General features: G+C 42.9%; 1 protein-coding gene across 7 annotated transcripts in view; it reads right to left on the bottom strand.

The window, feature by feature from the left end:
* Tanc1 (tetratricopeptide repeat, ankyrin repeat and coiled-coil containing 1) overlaps window positions 1-17,306 on the bottom strand; it is a 223,472-nt gene that overhangs the window by 126,619 nt on the left and 79,547 nt on the right. For all 7 annotated transcript variants that reach the window (XM_036184559.1, XM_036184555.1, XM_036184557.1 and 4 more), the window contains exon 3: window positions 12,167-12,237. In XM_036184559.1, coding sequence (XP_036040452.1) covers window positions 12,167-12,227 — 61 coding nt within the window. In that variant the 5' untranslated portion in view covers window positions 12,228-12,237. The remainder of the gene's footprint in view (window positions 1-12,166; window positions 12,238-17,306) is intronic.

The raw sequence follows: 17,306 nt of genomic DNA, 5'->3' as shown, positions 1-17,306 counted from the left end.
TCACTCTTCAAAGAATCAACACTCTAGGGAGAAGATTTGCCCCTTGGTACGGGCAGGGGATTGGTTCCAACATCCCCACTGGATACTAAAATCTTAGTATGAGCAAATCCCTTATGGAAAATGACATAGTACTTGCATAAAACCTACATACATCCTCTTGTATACTTTAAATCACTGCCAGATGTTGGACAATACTTAATACAATGGAAATGCTATGTAAATTGGTGTCATGCTATATTTTTTAGGGAGTACCAGGCAGAAATCTGTTTGTGGTCAATGTTCATACAGTTTTTTTCCCCTGATAATTTTTTTAATTCAGATTTTAAATATTCAACAGGTCAGCGCTGTAATGTTATTCTCCATTTCACAAAAGCAAAACCGGAAAGACAGTGAGGTTCAGCAGCTTAAGCAGAAAACTGAACTCAAACACCCAGATCACCAACTTCAGGAACCGAGAAACTGGGCAATTTTGTCTCTACAACTCAAGAACCGTGCCATCTTTACATAGTTCAGAGTGGCTTTCCTTCATTTTCCTTCTGTGGATCTAGGAATCGAACCTAGGACCCTGAGCATGCTAAGCAAGCACACTACCACAATTATACCCCAGCCCCTACTCTCCATTTATAAACTATCCACTACATTAGGTAAATAGAAGCAGTCAGCACACTGTGCAATGAATAGTAACTTTTTCATAAGGATCATTGTGTCTTCTCTAGAAAATCTGAGTCAACTGGTGGTTCACTTCCTGTTTGTTTATTTTCTAAACCCAGCATCTGCATATCAAAACCCATGACATAAATTTAAACATTTGCAGGAGTGTATACTCATGATATACCTTTTAATCTCACCTGATATTGAAATTTTAAAACAAAATTCATTATATTTGACTCTCATAATTGCTATCTGACACAAATAATCTTTATTTTATAGGCAAGAAACTAAAGGTTCAAAGAAATGTAGTAACCTGTTCTGAGAAAACTATTAGGTGCCTTCCAACTTGAACCTGAGAGGCCACCTCTGGGGACTTTTGTTTTGTTTTGTCTCTCTGCTTATCTGGTTGTGTGTTCCAAGACAGTGTCACTCTTGTCTTACACAGCCCGGAGGGCTCCAGCTTCAACCTTCTCTACTTCGGCCTTCTGAGGGCCCGGCTGAAGGCATGAAAAAATCGTTCTTAACTCACCCCAACACGACACTTTCCCACATCGAAAGGTACCTGGTCTCATGTTTGGAGAGCCAATTGAATGCATAAAAAGAAAGAAGCCCTACAGAGGACCGCATCTTCAGAAACCACGGTCCTGCGTGGGCAGTTCTGAGAGTTTTTTATCACATGAGCATCACACCCGAGCGCGAAGCAGGGAAACTGAGTCAATCACCTCAAAAACTGATTTGTAACCCGAGTCAGTTTTTAACACTGAACTTACAGAATTAGCATAGAATCCTTCACTTAATCCTCCCAAATATAAAGGAGGACTTAAATAAATCTTTTTAGGCTTTGTAATTCAAAATTAAACATGACATGTTTGCCTTGCTTAAAACTTAAGCTGGTGAGCTCTCAATGATTAAACACTCATTAAAATATTAAAACAGCTACTAAACCCAATTTGGGGGGGGGGAAGTAAACAGCCAGGACAAAGAAAGAAATTTTATTATTGACAAAAAGGCATACAACAGATACAGTGTCAAACATCAGCTTAAACGCTTCTCCTTTTTTGGAGCTGAGGATCGAACCCAGGACCTTACGCTTGCAAGGCAAGCACTCTACCACTGAGCTAAATCCCCAACCCTAAACGCTTCTAAAATACTAATTTAATCCCAATAGCGAGCACTGAGCACAGAGCACCTAAGTCATTTGTCCAGGTTCGTGGAGCTGGTGAACTATACAGCCACAATACAGCCCCGGACAGGACGACTTCAAATGGCCACTGAACATACAAGAGAGTGCTGAGCTCAGGAGCTCATACCTTTTATCCAAAAATCATAACTGAAACATTAAAATGCAGCTCTCCTGATACCCGGAAAGATAAAACTGTCTCACTACAATGCAGGTAAGGATCTGAACAAACATTTTCTTATACATTGTTGGTAGAACTATAAAGTTAATGTCATCTTTTAGAAGGGTATTTCTGCACAATCAAGAAAAATATAAATAAAAACACTGCTTTAAAAAACAAAAACAAAACCTCTTCCCACCGAAACACAGACAGGTGCTTACAGGGAAATTCATTTCGGCACTGATTTTGAACCATGACCAGAAAGACAATAAAACTTCCATTCTAAGACAGGGAGGGTCTCATTACACCATCCAGGATCACGTAGGCTAGTCCAGGCTCTAAATTCACGTTGCTTTCCAGTGCCAGATTACAGGCATGTGCCACCAGGCCAGGCTTCGGCTTCACTATCAACAATCTAGATGAATCATGGTCTATCTGCCAGACGTGGTAGCACATGCCTTTAAATCCCAGCACTCTGAGGCTAGAGGACCTGTTAAGTCCACAAGTTCAGGGTCATTCTGGGCAACAAAGCTAATGTCCTATCTTTTAAAACAAAAACAAACAAAATGTAAATGGAAGAGAAGGAAATACCACACATACAAGCCAGGGCCACACTAGGAAAGGAGAAGAGAGAGACTGATCAGGCCCTCACCAAGGCCAGCAGAACACGGTGAGCCGGGAAAGAAAAAGTCACTGAAAAGGTAGTGTACTTGAGCAGAACTACACAGAGATCTCAAATGCAAAAGAACACTATCTTAAATTAGATATACACTTTACCTACAACATTGACCCTTTATTAAAATTCACAACATGCTTAATACTAAGTAAAGGATCGAGAAGGAAAAAAACATGGTATGATGGCACAATAGACTACTGGGCAGCTTTTGAAGACGTGTGTGTGTGTGTGTGTGTGTGTGTGTGTGTGTGTGTGTATGTGTGTGTGTGTAAATCAAAATTGTCTTGTCTTTTTTTTTTTTCTTCATCTTTAACTGATTTTCCCAATTGGACATTGCTCCAAAGACCCGTATTTATTCTCAATTTTACTATTAGAGAGTAACTTTTTTAATGGTGTCTGCTAAGACAAAGCCTCACTATGTAGCCCAAGCTGGCCTTGATCTCATAGCCATCCCTTCTGCCCTAGCCTCCAGAGTGCTGGGGTTAGAAGACAGGCTATGGCATAATACATAATTTTATTATACATAAAATAGGCAAATGCAAAGAACTCTTTAATGTAATATTGTCTTAAAAACCATCCCCATAATAGATTTAAATAAAAACCTTAATAAAAGTATGTTAAATGATAAAGTACCGTCGAAATTTAACCAAGAACAGATTTTTCTTTAATAGTACACAAAATAATGGTGTGTTGTTGTCATCAGTGAATTATGACATTATACTTTAAGAACAATAAAATGCTATGGACACTGGTTGGGGATTTAGCTCAGTGGTAGAGTGCTCGCCTAGCAAGCGCAAGGCCCTGGGTTCGATCCTCAGCTCAAAAAAAAACCAAAATGCTATGTACACATTGTGTCCTCTTTACAACTCTTACGCTGAGGCTGTAACACCCCATGGCATGGCAGCGTTGAGAGATGAGACACTGAGCATCAGGTAGACAATTCAGGCTCAAGAGTTAGGTCACATAAGTGCACAGTCCTTATTAGTGTAAGAAGGGACTCCCGAGAGCATGCTGTCTATCACATCAGGCACCGCTAGAAGGCCGCCTTCCACCAACCAGGAATAACCCTCACCCATAATCTGACATACTGGCTCCCTGATCTGACTTTCGGCCTCCAGAATTGAAAACACCTAAGTCCCTGTTATTTTAGCCACCCACCCCCCAAAGATGTTTCACGGTGGCAGCTCAAGCAGATAGAAAATCCACTATCAAAAATCAAATTTTTTTCACAGCTGGTACTGACTCCCCCTTCTATCCTTAACCCTGAGTTCACAGCCAGGCTCCTGGCCTTGCTCATCAGCCAGTCCCATGACCTAGGAAAACTCCAGATAATCCCAGCACCCATGGAGTTACATCTGCCTGTAACTCCAAGAGACGTGATGCTTCCCCTGGGATGCACAGGCACACAGACAGGAAGAGGCACACCCACACCCACAAATACCAATAAACATTTAAAAACCTGCCAACCAAGAACACTGCAGCTACCCAGGACAGGTCCCCCTCAGAAGTCAAATCATTCCTGTGTCCTCTGTGAGTGGGGACATGCATCGGGTGTCAAATCTAACAGCCTGGATGCCCCCACACCACCTTAAGTAGGGGTGACTCCTGGCTGAAAACTTAACAGTGAAGAATTAAAATCAGCTGTTGAGATACTTGTTTGGTTTTTATTCCTAAGACTTTAACCAAAAATGGTAAGTTCAGATCATCGTCTACTAAAAGCTGAGCCACCTCAGATGGTCCTCTGCAGAAACTATTGGCCAGTAGAGGGAGGTGAATCCAGTTCTCCATACTTCTGTAGACTAGAAATAAAACTTTGAAATTCTCTCCCCAAAATGCAAACAGCTTGCATGGAAACTAAAATATGGGGAGTTTATGGAATCATGAGACATACTGATGAGGCTCTTTGCAGTTCTAAAACAAACAAACAAACACAGAAAAACGCATTTCATGAGGAAAAAGATATGAAAGAAATCCATTTTGGTAAACACAAATAAACATTTTTAACTGAGTTTCTAATTTATCATTTCCCTATTGAAGTTAAGCTTCCTTTTGCACACGTCCACATCCAGCAGGGACTTGAGGAAAAGTACAGGGAGCTTTGCATCATCCTTCACGATGGTTCGAGCAGGACGTGTCTTCCTGGAGGTCTCATCAGCCACATGGAGTGGGAGGTTCTGGGCAATCACCTTGGCCTTCCCTTTCCCTCTGAGCACAGGGCTGGCTCCAAGTACGCACCACACAGCAAACAGGAAGTCCATCATGAAGCCATCATGGCCCATATGTGCAGGTGTCCAACACATGTCAAACGCTCCAGACTTGTCCCCTTCCTCTTACACACCCATTCTTTATGTTTTCAGAAAGCAACCAGAGGATGAAAGGCAGAGGCCTTCCAAAAATGAAGACCTTCCTGAATGAGGACGTGTTAGAACGAAGTCTTATGAATGTGTTTAGAAACCTATCTTCAGATCTGCTTGCCGGCTCCTGAAATCACTTTTGCAAGGGAAGGTGTCTTTCAGTTTAATTGCACAGGAAAAGAATTTACAAAGTATAAACTACCATCTAGTAAACAACTCAAGAGCTTACCAGTTACCTTACGGAGAACACCTTTATTGCCCCAAATAGATAGCAGACTCCATATTTAGGAATAGGAAGTCATCCAAAGAAGCTTCTAGAAAAATCACTTTTGCCTGGAATCAGTTCTTAGGGAAACTTTGCTTATGTCATGGTCTGTTGTCCAATTCAGTAGAGCATTTTTGTGAAGTTCATTACTTTTCCTTTCTATTTGGATAATACCTGATAATTAGTCTCATTGTATATAGTTTTATTTTACTTTGGAAAAAAAAAAAAAAACTTTCCTTTTTAATTAGACAAAAGGGGGGAAATGTTACAGGAATTTTATGTTGTGGTCCACTGTCCAGTTGAATAAAGCATTTGGTTGGAGAGGTGGGGTTCACATTCAGTTGGCTGGAATGGGTCAGAGAGTCTTTGGAGGACTCAGGACAAGATAAAGAGCAGCCCTGGGAAGAAGAGGAAGGGCAGGGCGGGGTGGAAGGTTGAGAGGCCCTTTTGAAACCAGGAGGCGAAGGTGATGGCAGGTGTGTCTCAGCTGTGGTGACTGTCTCGGGTTTCTTATCTTAACTTGTAGTAGGTTTTATATTATAATAAGCGGTGAAAGAGATCCCTCCAGTCAGCCTGACTTCTCTTTAACTTCTGGGGGAAGAACAAGAATTTGTTTGGAGCCCCGTATAATTAATGGTTGTCTTATGAAGTAACATGACCAAAAGCAACCTTGGAGGAAAGGGTTTATTTGCATCTTACACTTCTGGGTAACAGTCCTTCACTGAGGGGAGTCTGGGTAGAAATCAGAGCTGACGCCATAGAGGAATGCTTCTTACTGGCTTGCTCTCCATGGTTTGCTCAACCTGCTTTTTTATACATTATAGGACCACCAGACCAGGAGTGGTTACCACACAGGACCTCGACCCTCCCACAACAATCAATCCAAAAAAAAAACAAAAAAAAAATCACCACAGGCTTGCCCACAAGCCAATCTGGTGGGGGCCATACTCTCAATTGGGGTTCCCTCTTTCCAAATGACTCCAGCCCATGTCAAGTTGACATAAAACTAGCCAGCACATGGGTGCACACCTATAACCCCACTGTTTGGGAGGCAGAGGCAGGATGGTTGCAAACTGAGCTCTCTAGCAAGTTTAAGGACAGTCTGGGTCTGCATCTCCTCTGTTCTTTAAACTGCCACAGTTTTCTCAAGAAAAGACCTCATGAGTATCTAGCAGAAACTGAGTATCAACCTAGGGATTTCTTTCTTTTTTTTCTTTTCTTTTCTGTTTTTTTGTTTGTTTGTTTGTTTGTTTGTTTTTCGAGACAGGGTTTCTCTGTGTAGCCCTGGCTGCCCTGGAACTCACTCTGTAGACAAGGCTGGTCTCGAACTAACAGAGATCCACCTGTCTCTGCCTCCCAGGGCTGGGATTAAAGGTGTGCGCCACCACCACCCGCCTGAAAGAATTTCTAATTAAACCTGGACAATATCTCTATAAGAAAGTTTTGCCCAAGTTCTAGTTATCCAGAGATCATCAAGCTGAGATTTGAATTTGTGACCTCTAATTCCCAAATCTGGTTTGGTTGTTTTGGTTTGTTTGGAGACTTTGCGCTCTGAAGAGAACAAAAAAAAAAAAAAAAAAACAACCCATGATGTAAGAACCTAGCAAACCCTGAGAACAAAGCTGTATCCCAGCTCCACTCTACATAAACCAGAGACTGACATTTGATACAGTTATTCAAATGCTCTGGTAAAGAGAAATGCATTACCTTTAGAAGGAACTGTTTCTGGTTACTGTGTTGCTGGAGAAACATTTTGTAGTCTCTTAACACAAGATACCAAACGGCCACATCAACAATACAGTCGCTGCACTGAATTCCTAAATAATGGTCCACAGCCACAGCAAACGGGCAATGGAGCACAGACTAATCAAAAGCAGCTTCATAGTTTCTGGATGAAACAAAGCTTCGTTTATATTGAGGCATTTTTAGAAGGTACCACCGAAAGCCACAAGGCAGCCTGGAATGGCTTAAAATACCAAGTTTAACAATCACATCAATGGCGTTGGGGCTTTGGAAAGGACAACAGCTTCCTTTTGCTTCGAATTCAAAGTGAAGAAACAAATGCAAAACAAACCAATTAACTGGGTACACACAGGCTGAGAAACTATCCACTGCCTTCATTAGCACATTGCAAGTGTGTTTAGCCAACCAACCTGTGTTTTAGTGATGGAAAGGGTGAAGGCCAAGGCTCCTTAATAAACTGCTCCAAACTAAGACCATTTCCTTCTCTCTCTCTCTCTCTCTCTCTCTCTCTCTCTCTCTCTCTCTCTCACACACACACACACACACACACACACACACACACACACAGAGACAGACAGACAGACAGACACTGACTGACTGATGGAGAGACAGAGAGATGGAGAGAGACAGAGACAGAGAGAGAAAGTAAAAGCTGGCTAGAGAAGGGATACATACAGGGAATGTGCCCAGTCACCTCCTATGGAAGGCAAGAGATCTTCCATAAGGAGGACAAAAACCTATGTTTAAAAAAAAAATTATCCACTGTAAACTTTAATTATATTAGATATCAAATAAAATTGTGTTTCATTTCTTGACAGCAAGCAAGAACAAAAACCTAGCCAAACCAGCTGCTTGCTGTGAAGTGCTGGCTATTCTCCTGACTAAGGACCACACTTGTCAGTTTGGAGGGAAAGAGACCTTCCCAATGTCTGACTCAACAACCCTCCATGGTACACGGGCTGATGGTAGGAAGCAGAATTCATCCTGCCCCACAGACACGAGGAAATTTACACACACCCTTCCAGCTTCTTTGCAGATCAAACACAGGCATGTGAACCAGGCTTGGCCAGTTTACAAACACTCTCCACGGTTTTCAATTCTCCTTGCCTAGTCCTAAGCCTTCCTCTCTTCCAGATGAACTTTTATGTCAATTCTATGCCGTGTTAGAAAAAAGAAACATACAGAATGGTATGATACAACAATCTATTTCCCTACACCACAGGATGTAGATAACTACAAATGGGTCCTGATGTAAACAATCTTTGCATCACTGGGATTGCCCGTGGGACAAATGAAATACTCCAGTGTGGCTGTTTTAATAGGAGAAGCTGTGCACATGTGGGGGATGCTGCTATACATTCTAGTCAACTTTTCTGTGAGCCTAAATCTACCCCTTTGAAAAGTTTTTTAAAAAAAAGTCCCCCAAACCAAAAAGTTGCAATGTGTGTAGATCAAATGAAGCGTATTTTGAGGCCCAGGGTTTGATCCTCAGGACTACAAGAATCAACAGCAAAAGTGGGATTCCATCATGGAGTAAAAGAACTTTACAGATAATTTTAGGAGAACTAGTTGGCTTAAAAATAATAAATATGAATGTGTATGCATATATATATATATATATACACTCAAGAATTTAATATTTCTTTTTATTCAGTCAAGTCTTGAGTCACCAACAAAGTTTTATCATTTATTTCAATATACAGCTTGCACATTTATCATTTATGATTTTTGCTGTTACAATATGGAACATATTCCTCTTCTCTAGAGAACAGAGGCTGGCTTCCTCTACCGGTTTAATATGTACTCGACACTCTTGTTAGGTTCAGATCTTACATCAGATAATCCTGACTGTAGAATACAGCAGTTAGCTCATTTTAATAACAGTTTAATAAGAGTCGCATGAAAATCTCCTGGTAAAATAGCTCAGATGAAATCAAGAAATTTGGTGGTAGGTGGCAAACCTCTCTGAAGAGCTTAGAGATAAAGACGGTACCTTGTTTCCTTGTTTTAAATCAAGACTGCCATGAAAACATGGAGGAAAAAATAGATGTCTTGGTCCAACATGCCCTTCTACTGTGGCTAAATACTGATTTTTTTTTTAATTACATTGATATATGGTGTGTGTGTGTGTGTGTGTGTGTATGTGTGTGTGTGCACACGCACCCATCTGTGGGGTCCACACATGGGATCAAAAGGACAACCTTCAGACGTTAATTCTCTCTTTGCAGAATGTGTGTCATGGGGATGAAATACAAGTCATCCCTCAGGCTTGGTAACAAGCAGTTGGCCAGCTGAGCCATCTTGCCAGCCCTTAATATTTATTTTTGCTCCCATAGACCTAGTTCAAGGCCAAGAGACAGATGTGGCTCATTTTTTACTGAAGAAACTTCAACAAGCACAAAGAACATTCATCCAAAAATACCCCAAGGGTTTTGGTATTGCATTCCCCAACATGCCTCTCCAGCTTCCAGAAACTAACATTTTACCCATCTACAAGCACAGATGAAAATGCATAATCATTTTTAAAAAGAATTTTGCTAATTTTAGAGTTCAACCAATGGGATTAATCTCACGTTCTGTAATATATATATATATATATATATATATATATATATATATATATAGTCAACACTCCCCCACCACCATAGCTTAAGGTAGTTACATCGGATATATTCCTTTAGAGACAGAAGCTGGAGGAAAAGCTTTTCAATACTTCTAGGGATACAGCTCAGCTGCAGAATGCTCACTAGTAGGTTGACAGCCCTCGGCTGAAGCCTTAGTTGTGGGTGTGAGGAAAGACTATTAATATTTAGCCTGGCGTGGCGGTGCAGAACTGTAATCCCAGCAACTGGGAGGCAGAGGCAGGAAGAGCATACACTCAAAGCCAGGCTGGGCTGCCCGCGGAAACCCTGCCTCGAAACCACCACCAAAAATGAAACCAGCTGGTGATAGGTGCGCACGACGTCAATCCCAGCACTCAGGAGGCGGAGGCAGAGTTCGAGGCCAGCCTGGTCTACAGATGGAGTTCTAGGACAGCCAGGCCTACGAAGAGAAACCCTGCCTTAAAAAACCAAACAAGACTGCTTTTAATTGGAAACAGTACTGCAAAGCCTCACCATGCTGAAGGAGAGGTTGTTGTCTGAGTTTCACAGTGTCTCAGACCTGCTTAGGCTGAACACAAAAATTCAGCTAGGTCTCACTGAGATGGTGAGCGCTGTCACAGAACTCAACAGAGGACTTGTCAAATTCCAAGTATTTACCCAAATCTTTTCGCATAACCTCAGCTGGATGTAAAATCCCAGCTGCTCTCTTCCCGGCACAACCCAACCCAGGTTCTAGTAAGAGCAAAGCACACAGACCATACCAATGCTTTCTACCAAAAGCTCCCGTTACGTTTTCAAGTCGGTGTACCCTAGTGAAAAACCCAGAGTGTGGGAACTCATATATAGACGGGATTCACAGAAAAAGCAGTAGTCTCTCCTAAAAGGCCAAAGGGAGAGCTAAAGCCCAAGTCCCATGTTTTGAAACTGGAAACCTTTCAAAGGCAAACTATGCCTGCTTCCTGGCCTGCCTGAAAGGCACAGGTGCTGACCATCATTTAAACTTATTTCCCATGATCCTGGCGCCATGGAAGAGGAGGGTCTTTGTGAGGAGATTCTGTTACTCTACAGGGAATTGGACTTGCAGACCCTGGGCCTAAGAGGGAGTGGGGGTGGGTACCTGGTTGCTTGGCAGCTCCATCCCAAGACAGCTTAGGAACTTATGTTTATGCTAAAAATTACAAAGGTTTCAAAGGCAACAAATAATGTCTCTAGAATTAGTATCAGATGAGCCAAAACTTCGGGGGGGAAAAAATTAACTACTTTCAGAAAAATAATGAGAAAGACATTTTGGCCCTGACCCAGCAAAGGATGAATGTGCCCCTGGAAAGAAATTATGTGAACTAAAATTTCTCCATAGTAACAATTCTAATTAATTATTCAAAGCTAGGGGTTGATTTTCTAAGGTTATGAGCTAACTCTGCAGCCTTCTGTTTATATCATTAAAATCTGCTTCCTTCTAGTCTTTGTATCTGTTTACCCAGGCATTAATGAGAAGTCTGTAACAGAATCCGAACAGCAACCTTGTAACAAAGGCTTCTCATTCTAGCTGAGTTGGCCACTTTGCAGGCTCAGTTTAAGGGATAATTAGTAATAAGCAGAAACTTTATCTAGGTTCCACATAGCCAAAACATTTAGTTACTGAGTCCCCTATAAAAAGCATGGAGACGAATTAACAACACATAGGTGTTTTGAATTAAAAGTTAATTGTAACTGATGACGCTGAGTATATTTATCTATGAGATTTTAACAGAAATGAAAACTGAAATATTACTTGACATTAAGTAATTTTAAAAGGAGCCATTTGGCAACAAGAGTAGATTTCACACTGAGTTTTGAGAGTGGTTTACAGGGTAGTTCTCCTGCAGCTCATTTTAACTGGGAATACAGATACACGACGCACAGACTTTCTATCGAGAGAAACTGGAACCTAAGACTGACGGGTGAGCAGCACAACCTTAGGAGAGGTCACCACACGGAATGCGATGCTATTCGGGTCACAGTGGCCAAATATGCACCCAACACCACAGACAGGAGAGGAGGGGATGCAGAGCCAAGTTAAGCCGCTCCCCTCACAGGAGTGAGCAGTCTGGCATAAGTGGACCTGCTACACCTGTTAAGAATAAAATTCGATACTCAAAAACACAAGAACCCGTCAGGCAACAGTTGGTGAGACATAAAATTCAGCTCCATGCAGGACAAGGAAAAGGGCTTTCTAGAAATCAAATTCCTAAACACAGCTGCTACCCTTCAACCTCTTACCTAAGCTTCAGGATCTGAATGACTTGTCAAAAGTATGAACCTTCAACATCTTTGGGGGAAGGATTTGGTTCAAAATTGAAACTTATTTCCAACATCATTTCTCATAATAGTAATAATAATAAAAACCCTTACAATGCAGAGCTCCTCGAAGCCTCCAGGACACTGCTGGTTCAGAGTCTCTCTGGGGTGGTCCCAAAGCCATGCACTTTGCGTGCACAGTGGTGGGAGCTGGCCGCCCAGTGCCGCCCACCACAATAGCTCAACTGTGCACTTACCTGCTTCCTTCTTGCTCCCCTTTCCTCCCTCTCGGCTCTTCTTCAGCACAGCCTTCAACATGGTCAACACTCTAAAGAGAGAAGAAGGGAAGGAGTCACATGCAGGAAAAATGGGGACTATTGTTTGCATATTGACCTCATGTGTAATCATGTTCAGAAAAGATGCCTGCGAATAACCCAGAAGTACCCTGAGATGTACATGAACTTCCTATGAATAAGCATATGGTGGAAACTACGTGGTGGAGACACAAGGAATGCTTTCTAGCTTTCGATGAAGACATCAGAAGTTCACTGTCATGTTAGAAAAGTTACAACAGCCGCACGCGGTGCATTCTCTGCATTCCACATCTAATTAGGGTTGCGAGGCTAAACCTGGGTCGGTCACTAGTAGTAAGATATTTGGCAAGGTAATAATACAGTTTGCCAGCCCGAGTGAACAAAAACCAAAAGAAAACATGAAATCACAAAGATGATGGTTAAGGAGAAAGAAGTTACATGGTTAAAAGAAATGTTTTACAGGTGCCACTAATTATGAACCACAAAAACCATTTTGGAAGGTTACTGGATTGGAACATACCTCGCAAGCATTGGCAAACTAAATACAGATGGAACCCATTTTAACCCTGATGCCAGGTGGCCCAATTAAACAGTGCATACTCCCGTGCATTTTTACTATATATAGTTATGACTTTGGGAAGGAGATGAGGAGAACAGGCCTTGTGGATGGCTGCTGAGTCTTTTAAAAGAATGAATTGCATTTTGCAAGGGAGGGGGGGGTGTGTTGAACTGAGTTTGTACAAACAACACAATGGCCCGGGATTAAGATGAAACTGGAAACCATCTCTACAACAAGCAACAATGGGACTATTATTTCCTCATGAAGCTGATGCACCAAGAAGGAGGCAGAAAGCATGTAGCAGAGCCAAGCCCACAAGGATGGGGCGGGGTGGGGGTGGGGCTTCCACTAGAGAAGGAATCCCAAACCTGCTTAACTTGGGAGCCTCAGGTGGCCTCAGTCTGACAAGCCACAGGCAGTGCTCAGAGAGTACAGCAGGTCTGTGCAGCCCACTGAGAAGGATGAAGTCTGAGAAGGATAAGGAGCCTCAATGTGCTGCCATCCACAGAGCCACAACACAAGCAAACAGAGAGACCTTTCTTATCATGTGGTCCAAGCTTGTATTTATTTTTCCAAGCCTTTGTTTTACCAACGAAGAAACAGACCCTGGGAGACTGCGTCCACCCAGGGGTCACTCAGCTAATTAAGAGCAAGGCCTGATTCCAAATGTGCAGAGTTCCAGCTGGGCCCTGCCTCCCTCAGCATGCTCTGTCTTCCTCAGCAGGCTGCCAGTGGCTGGCTAGGCTCTCCTCTCAGATCAGTGAAAGCTTTGGGCAAACAAACAAAACCCCAAGATTTTAGGAGGATAATATCTAGAAAGCCACAGTGGTTATTAGGGGTAAGCCTTCCTACAAAGCAGACTTGACACACAAAAGGAGCATGGCTCAGGCCTCATTCTGCCTTTGAAATGCTTCTTGAGTCTGTGGAGCATCTTTCCATATGGAGCCCCCTGGAAACACAAGTTTCTCCTCACAGTCACGCTGAAAACAACGCAAAGTGATGTGGTATTTTTTAAAGAGGCCGCAAAAGCCAGATATGGTGGCACACACCTGTCATCCCAGTAGTCCGGAAGCTGAGGCAGGAGGATCACAAGTTTAAGGTCAGCCTACGCTACTCTTTCTCTAAAGAGTTTTTGGATTTGTTTCTTTTTAATTTAAAGGAGGCAAGGGCAAATTTTTTTTTTAAAAAAAGATGTATAATAGGCACACACATTTTCTTCTTCAAATCAACTGTCTGGGTTTGTAACTCAGTGAAAACTACACACCTAAACAAGGAAAACACCAGCAGAGCCACGCCATAAGCTTGGCCTAGGCCCCTCACTCACGCTGTGGTGGCTCTCGGAGAGAGGCCTGTGCTTGACCCTCCGGCCATCTCAGGACACATTATTTCCACAAAGCTGCCCTCAATTGGCCAGCAGGCCACTCCTAATTTGCAGCAGAACTACCATGCTACCCACCATGCTACAGAGTAAGGTCTAGGTGACATTGGTTTTTGGCACCTCAGCCCAGACGTCCTGCTGGCCTGTGTCGGGAGCTCAGCTGTTTTTAGGATAGTTATTATCGACGTCAGCGGTCTTAGATGTAGCAGCCTATTAAATATCTACTGTAAGTTTTTCTCCTGGGTTCCCACTCATCCATGAACAGCTGACTTGGGGCAAAGTTTAAATTTTAGTCTAAAAGCTGTTCAAACAATGACATGGAAAAATGGATTATATGTGAGCACAAAGTAAGTATCCCACTACTACCATAGCATGTGTGTGTGTGTGTGTGTGTGTGTGTGTGTGTGTGTGTGTAACACACACACACACACAAAGGGGGATAATAAAGACTTCCCAGAAAGTCAAATTTTGAAATCAACAAAAGTCCAACTGAGCCATGCAAAATCATCCCAAATCCATGAGGGAGGGCCAAAAAAGAAGCCAGAATAACAAACCAGGCTAACACTGCATCCTTCTGAAGGTCATCTAGCATACCTGACTCTACCTGTGCCTGTGAACTACATACCCACACCTATGTACAGGTCTGGAAATAGAGCAAGCCAGCTCAAGAGCCATGGTAAGCGGTGGAATAACAGAACCACCTCCCTGTTCTCATCCCACTGCGAAGCACCTCCTGACTTGGTCCTTTCTTAGCCCACCATCACCCCACTATGGTGTGCTGGTCCAGGCACACAACGGTCTGATCTGCTGGCAGACATGATTCTGGGAGTAAATGAATAAGTCGGTGTTCTGGATTTTAAAAAAGCTCTTGTGAGCTTTGTTTTAATGGACATCACTTTGCCAAGTCCCACCGGTTTTTCAGAATAGTGAGTTTCTTGACCCCAATTGGAGGACCAAAGAAAGACAGCAGAAATCCTTGTATGCAATGGTACCAAGAGCTCTCAGAATGCACTCTTTGTTCATCATACACTTCCTTCCCATTGGGCAACCACTGCCATCCCCTCTGACAGGTGAACACTGACTTGTGATGAACAAGAACCAATTAGAGAAGACATAGATCCCCTCACCCTATTCCAGACACATAAATTCAGACCCAAGTGATGAAAGCCCAGCTCACTGAAAAGAAACTGCCAGAAGTTCTCAGATTGCTCAGGCAGAGCATGCTGCAAGGAAGTACTTAAGAGCGAGTGTTATAACGGAAGGCACAAGCCACGTCCTTTATCTTAACTGCAAATACCATGCTTGACACCAAAGGCACAGATGCAAGCAGCCAAGTCAGAACCCTCAATTTCTGCCCTGGAAAACTGGAGCTTCCACGGCAGAATGTGGAACAAATGTAGGGTTGGACTCCTTTAATCCCAGCACTCAGGAGGCAGAGTCGGGCCAGCCTGGTCTACAGAGTGAGCTGCAGGACAGCCAGGGCTACACAGAGATGCTGCTTTGAGATGCACTCCTGTAATCCCAGCACTCGGGAGGCTGAGGCAGGAGGTTCACCATCAGTCTGAGACCATCCCAAGCTATGTAGTGAGACACTGTCCCAAATGAAGAGAAGAGGATAGCGACACACTTCAGAGCTGGGCTTGGCAGCTCACAATCATAAGGCACTGAAGCTCAAAGCAAGAGAACTGTAAGATCAAGGCCCACCTCGACGACACAGCGAGACCCTGAAGGCAGCGACACAGAGAGATTTCAGAATACATAGATAGCATTTACAACTTTAAGTTAGACACTTTTGATCCAGAGGTGTAGCTTGGTGGTAGAGTACTGACCCAATCTGCTCAAGGCTCTGGATTCCATGGGGATGGGGGGGGACGGACGGACACAGACAGGCAGGCAGACAAAGACAAAGAGAGATTGGTAGATTGTCTGATAAATTTATTTTGAGGAAGAGAATGCAGGGCAGAAGTATGATCTTTCCTTTGCCCACTACAAGATTCATGGTTGACAACTCAGTAACAGATAACAGGAAGAAAGCCAAGGTCTTAGATGATATGGAATCATTCGAAAATGAAGACCCAAAGGGTCGGGAAAATTGAGTTTTTAAAGCTTCGGTACGGCATGAACCAATAGTAGTAAACTTTGAGGATCACAGTTAGGTCCATTTGTCCAGTCTTCCTGGCCCCCTACGAGACAAGATCTTTGGACTGGGGGTCTTAGTGGCCTATTTTAAAGTGAAATAAATAGAAAATTCCTTTAAAGCCATACAAGAGACACTGGCCTTCTTGCTGTTGCTGTTATCATCTGGCCAAGGGCTAGATTTCAAGACGCCATGTTATGAAGCCCAACTAAAGGATGGAGTGACCTTTAGGCTACTAGAGATGCAATTAACAGAGGCAAGTTTCCCATGATGTTCATTTAAAGGAAAATCAAAGGTGAATCATTACCCCTAGATGGCTAATATCCTAGGGTCACCTAGATTTCCTTATTTGTTACAATCACTTGACATCTGAGTTTCCCAGGCACTACAAATTCACCAATCCATCCTTTATAACATAGTAGGGGGGGGGGGGGGGGGGTTGGATGGCTCAGTGGATAATGCACTTGCGCAAAGACTTGAGTTCAAGTCCCCAGAACTCACAGAAAGCTGGAAAAGTCTTACAAGACAGCATCCATTTGCAATCCTGGTGTTCCTATAGCACCATGGGAGACAGAAGAGGAGACTCTCTGGAAGGTCATGGCCAGCTAACTTGTTGTCTACTGTAATAAATGGGAGGCCTATCTCAAACAAAGTGAACAACTGACACACACACACACACGCGCGCGCACACGCACACACACACACACACACACACACACACACATACACAAAAAGAAAAAAATGCACCAAAATACTCTAGAAGTTAAGCTAACCATCAAAAGTTGCGCTTTTGGTATTTGTCCTTTAGCTCATCAAGTCTTTGGGAACTGACACAACACCCTTGTGTCATCAGAAGTTTGACAGTGCATGGAATACCCCGTCTGACATAGAACAGAACACCCTAGGAAATCAACAAGAAAAATTCAAGAGAAGGTAAAAATCCACCACAGCTGTCAATCACTACAAGTCATGGTAATACTAGCTCTAAGGGGCTTGCTTCTGCAGCGGC

This window comes from Onychomys torridus, chromosome 4 (genome assembly GCF_903995425.1).
Source record: "Onychomys torridus chromosome 4, mOncTor1.1, whole genome shotgun sequence".
NCBI lineage: Eukaryota > Metazoa > Chordata > Mammalia > Rodentia > Cricetidae > Onychomys > Onychomys torridus.
This window is presented reverse-complemented; position numbering and strand designations above follow the sequence as displayed.